At 41.5% G+C, this 10,434-nt stretch overlaps 1 protein-coding gene across 2 annotated transcripts; it reads right to left on the reverse strand.

Annotated features, from left to right (window-relative positions):
• Positions 1–2,470: 2,470 nt before the first annotated feature.
• Positions 2,471–9,896, reverse strand: LOC119296293 (histone-lysine N-methyltransferase EZ1-like). 2 transcript variants are annotated; one of them, XM_037574695.1, is made up of 17 exons: positions 9,644–9,896; positions 9,416–9,523; positions 8,966–9,300; positions 8,061–8,222; positions 7,219–7,303; positions 6,962–7,099; positions 6,806–6,853; positions 6,658–6,729; positions 5,387–6,036; positions 5,125–5,260; positions 4,231–4,448; positions 3,900–4,031; positions 3,644–3,734; positions 3,514–3,561; positions 3,301–3,429; positions 3,116–3,193; positions 2,471–2,988 (listed from the first exon to the last, which is right to left on the reverse strand). In XM_037574695.1, exons 1-17 carry the CDS (start codon positions 9,698–9,700, stop codon positions 2,803–2,805), a joined length of 2,673 nt encoding a protein of 890 aa, XP_037430592.1. In that variant the 5' UTR covers positions 9,701–9,896; the 3' UTR covers positions 2,471–2,802. The 2 variants fall into 2 exon arrangements, with proteins under 2 accessions (XP_037430592.1, XP_037430593.1); XM_037574696.1 differs by lacking the exons at positions 9,416–9,523; positions 9,644–9,896 and having other exon boundaries at positions 8,061–8,227; positions 8,966–9,102.
• Between the last annotated feature and the right edge of the window lie 538 nt (positions 9,897–10,434).

Consider the following 10,434-nt stretch of genomic DNA (forward strand, 5'->3'; position numbering starts at 1 on the left):
CCCCGGTACTCCGAAACTTAGCCGAAACGACCCGTACCATTCCAGTGTCCGAATGTAACCTTCCAATATATGAATCTTTATGTCTCGACCATTTCAAGACTCCTCGTCATGTCCGTGATCTTATCCGGGATTCCGAACAAACTTCAGTCATCAAATCACATAACTCATAATACAAATCGTCATTGAACGTTAAGCATGCGGACCCTACGGGTTCGAGAACTATGTAGACATGACCGAGACACATCTACGGTCAATAACCAATAGCGGAACTTGGATGCTCATATTGGCTCCTACATATTCTATGAAGATCTTTATCGGTCAAACCGCATAACAACATATGTTGTTCCCTTTGTCATTGGTATGTTACTTGCCCAAGATTCGATCGTCGGTATCATCATACCTAGTTCAATCTCGTTACCGGCAAGTCTCTTTACTCGTTCCATAATGCATCATCCCGCAACTAACTCATAGTCACATTGCTTGCAAGGCTTATAGTGATGTGCATTATCGAGAGGGCCCAAAGATACCTCTCTGATACACGGAGTGAAAAATCCTAATCTTGATCTATGCCAACCCAACAAACACCTTCTGAGACACCTGTAGAGCATATTTATAATCACCCAGTTATGTTGTGACGTTTGATAGCACACAAGGTGTTCCTCCGGTATTCAGGAGTTGCATAATCTCATAGCCAGAGGAACATGTATAAGACATGAAGAAAGCAAATGGATGGTCTTGTCCATCACATCATTCTCTAATGATGTGATCCCGTTCATTAAATGACAACAATGTCTATGGCTAGGAAACTTAACCATCTTTGATTAACGAGCTAGTCAAGTGGAGGCATACTAGGGAAACTCTGTTTGTCTATGTATTCACACATGTACTAAGTTTCCGGTTAATACAATTCTAGCATGAATAATAAACATTTGTCATGATATAAGGAAATATAAAAAACAACTTTATTATTGCCTCTAGGGAATATTTCCTTCAGTCTCCCACTTGCACTAGAGTCAATAATCTAGATTACATAGTAATGATTCTAACACCCACAGAGTCTTGGTGCTGATCATGTTTTGCTCATGAGAGAGGCTTAGTCAATGGGTCTGCAACATTCAGATCCGTGTGTATTTTGCAAACTTCTATGTCTCACTCCTTGACTAGATCGCGGATGGAATTGAAGAGCCTCTTGATGTGCTTGGTTCTCTTCTGAAATCCGAATTCCTTCACGAAGGCAATTGCTCCAGTATTGTCACAAAAGATTTTATTGGACCCAACGCACTAGGTATAATACCTAGATCGGATATGAACTCCTTCATCCAGACTCCTTCATTTGCTGCTTCCAAAGCAGCTATGTACTCCGCTTCACACATAGATCCCGCCACGATGCTCCGCATGGAACTGCACGAACTGACAGCTCATCCATCCAATATAAATATGCATCCGTTTTGTGACTTAGATTCATCCGGATCAGTGTCAAAGCTTGCATCGACGTAACCATTTATGACGAGCTCTTTGTCACCTCCATAAACGAGAAATATATCCTTAGTCCTTTTTCAGGTATTTCAGGATGTTCTTGACCGCTGTCTAGTGATTCACTCCTGGATTACTTTGGTACCTCCCCACTATACTTATAGCAAGGCACACATCAGGTCTGGTACACAACATTGCATACATGATAGAACCTATGCCTGAAGCATAGGGAATGACTTTTATTTTCTATCTATCTTCTGCAATGGTCGGACATTGAGTCCCACTCAACTTCACACCTTGTAACACAGACAAGAACCCTTTCTTTGACTGATCCATTTAGAACTTCTTCAAAATCTTATCAAGGTATGTGCTTTGTGAAAGTCCAATTAAGCGTCTTGATCTATCTCTATAGATCTTGATGCCCAATATGTAAGCATCTTCACCGAGGTCTTTCATTGAAAAATTCTTATTCAAGTATCCTTTTATGCTATTTAGAAATTCTGTATCATTTCCAATCAACAATATGTCATCCACATACAATGCTAAAATAAAGTATGACATTACCAATCTATCTGGGCTCAGGATAGATGGCCACCCCTCTGTGTATGGGAGTAAGGCAGGAGATTTAACAGCATCCAGCACCCAGGATTGCAGCCACTGGTGCCTTCCTGGAGTGACTGATACATGGAATGAGCTGTTGTTATACCATTTAGTATCCTCGCACGACAACGGTTTTACAAGTTAGTGACTTGCTTGCCATCTTAAAATGTCCTCTTGTCCCAGCTAATATTGTGTACAGCAATTATTGGAGTATATATTTTCTCTCTGGATATAAATTTTATGATTGTTTTTTCCTTCTATTTCATCTCTTCCCAGCTGGTAATGTGTCAAGCAAGTTGTGATATGGATTCTGAAACATTTACCAACATTTTGCACAATACAACTAAGAGAGTTTAAGACGCGAATAAAATTCATCTTTTCCTTGCCTACCAAAAGATAAGACTTATATAGCATAAATTTTTATTGCCATCTTGGTCCACCTCAACATGTAGATGTTCAGGCAACTCCAGTTTGAAAACCATGTACAAGTTCTCAAGAGTACAGGCAAGCATGTTCACACACAATTATGTTATCATTCAGACTATCAATAAAAGCTTATTTGTCAGTCATCCACAAGCTTGGTACTTGGGACTTTATTTCTTAAGGAATACACATTCTTTTTATCAGGCCAACAATCGGTCTCCCTTGTATAATGAACTGGGATAGAAGTTTGTTGAAGTATGGCAATAGTTTAAAGCAGCCTATATCATCGGAGCTGCTCTTCAGCTATCAAGCAACTTTGTGTGCTCGACGATGAGAACCAGACGCTTCATCCTTCTTTGCCCCTTCTGGTCTCCTAGCCCAGGCTGGGGCTTGGTCCGGTCCATACCGGTAATCATAGAAGAGTTCGGCACTAGCTTCAATATGCTCCCTTGCATAGATACCAACCCGATGGTCACCGGCCACCATCATCACCTGGATAGGATCGTAACATGAAATGAGATAATGGTGAAGACAAAGCATGAAGCTGCATTGTATTACAAATTTACAATAGATTACGGTGAAGACAAAGCATGAAGCGGCATTGTATTACAATGCTTACCTTTGCATAGCAGTTGGGGCTGGAGGAGTGATTTGCGAACTTCAATTTATCCCCCTTCCGATATGCATCCAATACAAACTGTGTGAAGCAATCAATCAAATTAAAGGTTACCACTTTGATTTCAACCATCTGTTATTTTTTCAATATGACTGTATGCACATGAATGGCACATGATGCAGGGATACCTGATCATTTAAATCAAAGAGGAATGAAGAATTTGCCCGGTCATAAATTTTGCCGCGTTTGTCTGCTTCTTTGTGAGAAATCAATTCACCAGTGTACTCTCCAAGATAGTCATTCTTATGCACAGGGTTCTGGTATTGCAAGAAACAAAAATAAAATTAGCCAAAAGAAGAAAGGGAAAGCTATGACACTCAAACAAGCTTCTGTGATCTGACCTTAATGAACGCACCCCATCCTGCAACGTCCGATTTTCCAAGCAAAATCTGAATTATGATCAACAATTAGCATGAAACAGGTAGCGTACAATGATGTCAAGAGGACAAAACTACAGGAGTATGTTATCACCCTTTGTTGTTGTTTTAGGAGGAGCTTCATGTTTCCGCACTGGTAACCATCACCTCTTTCTGGTGGCTCGCCTAGTGAACCATCTCCACAGCTGAAGAGAATGAACATCATGTGAAGTTTGGCAAACTAAAACACGCCATAAATCTGAATAAAGCTAAACATGTGCATGATACGTAGCTAAAAACAAATCATTTAACCCTATCAAACAGTTATGTCAACATCTACAAGGAGATCTTATTTTGTAAGTGCTGATTACCTCACCCAGCAGTTTCTGCAAACATCCGGATCACATTCTCGACTGGCAGCAAAACATGGGCATTGCCTGCTTCTGCACTGACTTTTTGCACAATGACAGCCTCTAAATCTGTTTTTGCAGCTTTTTGAACACCTAAATATGATAATTAACAAATGAAGCCAGGGTCAAGTTTTTTCTTTGCATTTGCTTACACTAATATGATGATAAAAGAGAACTGTAGATGTCATTAGTCATTATATGATCACTTTCACTTTGCGCGTCAAATACAAGGAAATACTGTGGATGCATAAAGGTGGGTAACGGATTTTTGCTCGATATAATGGGAACATACCCACAGTATTTCTCACAGCATGTCCCATTTTCCACACAGGGGCAATTTTTGTTGCACATTTCCTGGCACCCACACGGTGTATACTGTCTGTCACATTGCTTCCCATCACCAACTTTTTTCCTAATGGCTGGATGCCCTGCAGCCTTCGAAGGATATTTGTGCTTTCGAGTTCTGCCCCTTCGACGACAGACTTTTGTTCTCACAACCATGCCTTGCTCCTACAAATCCATGGACAAAAAAATATGATGCTGACGTAACAATACCAGTGGAAAATAAAGTTAGTCTCTGCATGTTTTGACTTTTATATGTGCAGTAATACTGATCCTGGTTGCTTCATTTGTGAAGGCCGGGCTGGTTAATGATGGTAACTTGTAATAGGTGTGGTTCCTAATGGAAGGTTGAGACATGCACTCCTCCCATATCTTTCTGTCACTAAGTTAGCGATTTTATTGCACCTCTCCCTTTTTGCTCAATAATATTGCAAATGTTGCTCCTCGAAATGAAAACAGAAAACCCACAGGAGCAGTAGAGTATGTCCTTAATTCATGGGAAAATGGCCTATTTGTAACCCCTAAACCACTCGAGACTTTGAAAATCTACCATATTATGCACTCTGGCTGAACAGCAGTTATACAAACCATGTTTAAGATATTTCACTTTTGTGCTGAAAGAACACCTAACTTCATCGGAAGAAATAGAACCTCAAAATCAGGAGCATCATGCCATGCAATAAATACTAACTGAAGTATGTAATTCTTTCTGCAGCAGCAGCAGCAGTGACTGCATTGAGAACAATATGACTGCCAGCATTTAGTTTGTTTTAACATTCCTAATCTGAGTACATACAAAATAGTGAAATAGAGCAGGAGACTACCAACGTGATTCAATACATACCATGTAGTTTTGTTCAGTTTCTGTGAAATCGCCCGAAATGGATTTCCTCATGTTTGCTGCACCATTGTTGTACATGTAGCTAGCCACTTCCATGCAGGTTTTCAGGCCACATAATAGGTTTCTGACTATTAGACAGCTGTGGAAATTTACACCAGTGTTAAGATTTGTCAGAAGCAACAGTTCAATTAATCAGGGAAGTCTGTTTCCACAAAACCTAGGGGGAGATAACACTTGAAATTGCACCTTATATATGTAAATTTACCTATTTTTCCCAAATATCTCTATTCCCTTCAGATATAAATCCCTCTCTAGGGTACTCCAATGAGAAAGAGTGTGCTCCCTGCTGGAACTGAACAAATTATTTGCTGAAGATTCTTTATTAGTATTTCTTGCTGCATCCTCAGTAGTACTAGTTGGGCTTCCACCGCAACTATCTTTATTAGAAGTTTTCTTATTGGGGTCATCTAGTTGATTGCCTCCAAATTCTCTGATATCTGGTCTTGTGTCACCAATCTCCGAAGTAGAATGCTTATTTAATATATGGCTTGCAAAAGGAATATCTGAAGCAAGCATCCTTGGCTTTTTATAAGGGAAATCATCACTAGACCTTGGTCCTTTTAAAACCTTGCGCTTCCCTAAACTTCTTAGAAGCATATCAGTGGATACATTTTCAGTTTCAGAAGCATCCCCAGAAGGCAGTGTAGTATGTTTTTCAGCACTTTCAAAAGATATTTTTGATCTGCTGGTTCCAACAGATATACTTGATTTAATGATTTCTTCCTCTCGGTTTGAATCTTCTGATTCAGATACCATATCAGTACCAACTTTGTGTAAGGTGGATCTTGACTCCATATTATGTGTTGCAGAAGAAGCATAATCATGTTTGCGTATGTCTTGAAATCCTTCTCTTCTCTGTGGACAAACTAATACCACAATTAGCCTCGGAGCACAGTAAACATGCTCAACTGAAAGGACGGATCTATAAAGTTATTAGTAGCAATTAAAAGACACTGGCGTTGGCATCCACAGGTCGCGTTTCTCATTTCGCATTTTAGAAGAAATGCTTGATCCAGTACTAAAAAAACTCCAGAACATTCAAAGATGTAGGACATGTTACAATGTGCACGCCTACAAAATTCCAATGCCAGGTCCAAACGTGCTGTGAAGTACTTAAAAGATAAATTTGCTCCATTCACTGTTCAAGTGTTCATATGTAATACAACTATCACTTGTCTTTTCGGTTCTCAATAACACAGTTGAATTAAAAATCAAAATTTTGCAGATGTGCATAACAGAGTGAATTGTAAAAATTAAGGCTTTTAGTATCTTTGGAATAGTGGATCGTGCCGTTTCTTCCAATATCTACAAGGAAACCCTCGGGCACCAAAACCCTAACAATGTTCCCCACCAATAGAAGTTCAGTAAAATAGTTTCATAGATTTGCTACAGGGGCTGGTACGATTTAACTGAAAACCTAAAGAAAAATAAGTTAATGCCAATGAATATAATTGTAAAATCTGAGGTGAAGCATACTCGAAGGTAGCATTGGTCACCACATGGACTCTTGTTTCCGTCGAGCTCAAACCCACAGGGTTGCTTCTCACTCTGACAAGAATAAGAGTTAATACTTAGCAGCGCAGAGAAGTAATTTTATTAGAACATGAAATGAATTGTTACTCACTGGGAATACTAAGTTTTGAGAGCAGCCATGGAGACGGCAATCAAAAACCTGAATGAACATATATCATCAAATAAATCACACCCTGATGAACATAGTTGCACAAACCGACATTAAAAACAGGACTAGAAGTGGTAGATTGACAGAAGTAGAATATACCAAACATCTGCGGCAGAAGAGATTATCAAAAGAATCCAAAACTATATCCACAGTCTTGTCAAGAGGAAGTTGGCTCTCTATCTTATCAGAAAATTCAGAGTGCTTCTCGTGTTTCTCAAAAAGAAATTCAGATCTACCCTGGAATTGTAATGAAATCAACAGAAACAATTGTAAGTCAAAAGACGTTTGCTATTTGTGGTGATATCACTTAATGAAGATCTTGCTACAAAGAATTTGTATTTTTCGTGGCACATCACCTCGATTTCTGAAGGAGATGCATCAATAAACTGACAGATAACATTTAAATCCTCTTGACTTAACCCGCGTTCCTGAGTAGCTTTCCTGCAGCAGATAGTCAGAAACTCAGAATCAGACAAGTTATACATAGTTTTTTTTTTTGCAAGGTTGACTGTAAAGAGATGGGGAGGGCATTGCCATGAGCACATAACAGGAACATTGTGCAAAGTAGTCATTATTTTTGCAGGATAATAATGATTAAGTTAACCAGATCTAATTAAGGAGTTCCTATTCTTATTCAAATATCTTTTCGAGAAAACACAAAAGTTTTGCGTCTTTGAAAAGGTATATTCTTAGATGTGCACAAGCAATTTAATTCACATTGCTTGACTAAATGAGCACTTTCGTCACAGGTTATTGTGGCCTCGAGAAAGTGTACCCATGTACAGACAACTTGTCTCTATTTAACTAAGTGTCACCTAAATAGCAGTCGATTAAATATTTAGCCTTGGTTACACAAATGTTCGCAAAGTATAATATAAGTAGATTCATATTAAAGCATCCAAGAAAAAAATGTGAAGTTGTAAACTAAATAGAACTAAAGTTCAAAAAGCTTGTGGTTTGTTTCAAAAAGGAACTTGAGGTTTTCAGTAGCACTGAGGTTGTGAAGAGACCAACATTGCATCTCCAATACCATGATAAGTGAGAAGATGGCAAAATTGATGATGAAACAAGGTATTAAAGAATAGTCTACTACTAAGTCCTTCTAGAATCTGTGCCAGCAAGCAAGCATTTTCAAGTTTAACATTAATAGGTATAAAAAAAGCATCTCGATTGGCCACTATAGATTCTATTATTATACCATATTAGCTGATCTTCTCCTTCAGTGAAAACATGCTTCTCTTCCTCAGGTTGTGGAATTTCTTCATCACTTTCACTGCAGATTAGAGCCTCGTTGCCAGCTGAATCATAGTAAATTCTCCTCCTACCAGCAATTGATTGATCATCGGCCATTCTTTGGTTTCTGCGCTGTGTTGTTCCAGAAAGAATAAATATCAAAGACAAAAGGAATGCAAGAATTGTCCTTATACCGACGTATGAGCCATTTAACAAAATCAAACTACTCAGAATAAATCCAGCTAATAAACTTATTCTAAGTAGCACGACGCATCAATCATGTTGATAGTCATATTTCTTGGAATGATTCATGGATATACAGAATGCTTATGGATTTGCATATGTTCTTAAATTACGGAACTCAAATTTCCCCACTTCATCCCAGAGCAATATCCTTGATAACGCTATTTGAACGTATCATGCTCAAGTAATTAAATATATGATTTGTCAAATTCTTATGCAGCTCCCCAAGCTAAAAAAAACTTGTACCTATGGCTTGCATGACTAAGTTGTTCAAATGCCTGAACCCATGCACATTCGAGTATCCACGCATAAACTATATCTGAAGTTAATTAACTCTATCATGAGTTCATGACTAAGTTGTTCATCTAAATGCATGCACATTGAAGTATCCTTTCATAAATCTCAAGTTAACTCTATATGGCATATGAACTACTCCCTCCGTCCCAAAATTCTTTTCTTAGATTTATCTAGATACGGATGTATCTAACACTAAAATGTGAATAGATACATCCATATGTAGACAAATCCAAGACAAGAATTTTGGAACGGAGGGAGTAGTACTGTAGAACTGAAGAGCAACCTAATATTAAGTCATCAAACAGGTCAAATAGAGTAGCAACACTATACTTGTCCAGGAAGATCCACGTGGTGTAGGTTGGAATCTTATCAACCAGCGGCAGCTTCACAAGCTGCAAAACGATGGACTGTGCGCTGTCGCCGGAGCTGGAGAGCACGAGCGTCCCGTCGGCCGACAGGTTCTCCTCCTGAACGTGCACAACCTCCCTCTCCCCCGACCCTCTCGCCAGGTTCCACCCAACGATCCTGGACTGGCCCTCCGCGGCAAGCTGCGACAGCACGTTGCTGCTCTCCGAGCCCCTCGACGCCGCCTCCGCCAGGGCGGCCACATCGAACAGGCCGCAGGTGTGCTTCCGCAGCGCCCTCCTGTTTGCCTCCAGCTTCTCCTGCCAAAGGTCAAAACAGGACACAGGCACACAAGCTCAATCCCCGGACCAGATTGAGTGGCCCAACAAAACTCACAATTCACAGCGAATTCTGTAGATGCGGTCGGTGCTTTACCTTGATCGAGGCGAGGCGGGCCTGTTGGATTTGGCGCTTCAGCTGCGTCAGCTTCCCATGGAGCGCCATGAGTGAGGAGGTGCCCACGCCGAGCCCCTGATCCGGCCGCTGCGGAGCACGAAAAGAAAAACAAGGGGACGGAAAAGGATCGAAACCGATGAGATTCGGGAGGGAGATCGAGATGGGGGAACCGGGCGGCTAGGGGAATCGGAGGCCGGCGAACGCTACCTTGGGGCCGTCCCGGTGGGAGGAGGAGTCGGAGGCCTTGGACGAGGACGACGCCATGGCGATGGCGCGAGCCGCCGCAGGCCCACACTCCTCCTGCTCCTCCACGCGAGGAGCCCTGTCTTCTCTGACCCTTGTCGACGCGACGGCTCTGCACTATACTCCTAGCTAGCAGCATAGGCAGGCTAGGATCCTCTTTGCGGAAGGGTTAAAGTCTGATAGGTAGGTGGCCTGGCGTCAGTGGGGGCCTCTCGCTGCACGGGCTTCTGGATGGGCTCACGTCACGTGGCGGCGGGCGTCGTTGGGTAGCGAAGGATTGAGAGGGTCCAAGGGAGGTCATGGCCGTCTGCACCGCTGTGCTGTGATCCCGCCGGGCACCGACCACCGTCCACCGGTGTGGAACGCAAGGGAAGCGATGGCGGAGAAAGATTTGTGAGAGACGTTAGGCTAGCCATAGTAACGATGGCCGTTATCGTGCACTCGGCACTAGCAAACACGCTGGCGTATCACACAATTAAAAAAAAGAAGTTTTCAAATAGCTTAGATAGATAACGTATCATAATAAATACTATGTTACTATGTGACAATAAATAAGCTTATCTATGACCAGCTCCTCATACCCGGAACGGTTAGCTAGCTAGGTAGGGCTCCTGGTCCGCTGGTCACTCCGGCCACCCTCGTAGCCGATGCCGCCCAACTTGCACCGCTGGCCACTCCGGCAGTGGCGGCCACCGTTTCCAGCTTGCTTCGTTGGTTCTCCTGCCTGCAGTGGCCTTCCTTGCGCCCGTGGTCTT

The sequence above is a fragment of the Triticum dicoccoides genome, chromosome 4B (genome assembly GCF_002162155.2).
Source record: "Triticum dicoccoides isolate Atlit2015 ecotype Zavitan chromosome 4B, WEW_v2.0, whole genome shotgun sequence".
In the NCBI taxonomy this organism is placed as follows: Eukaryota; Viridiplantae; Streptophyta; class Magnoliopsida; order Poales; family Poaceae; genus Triticum; species Triticum dicoccoides.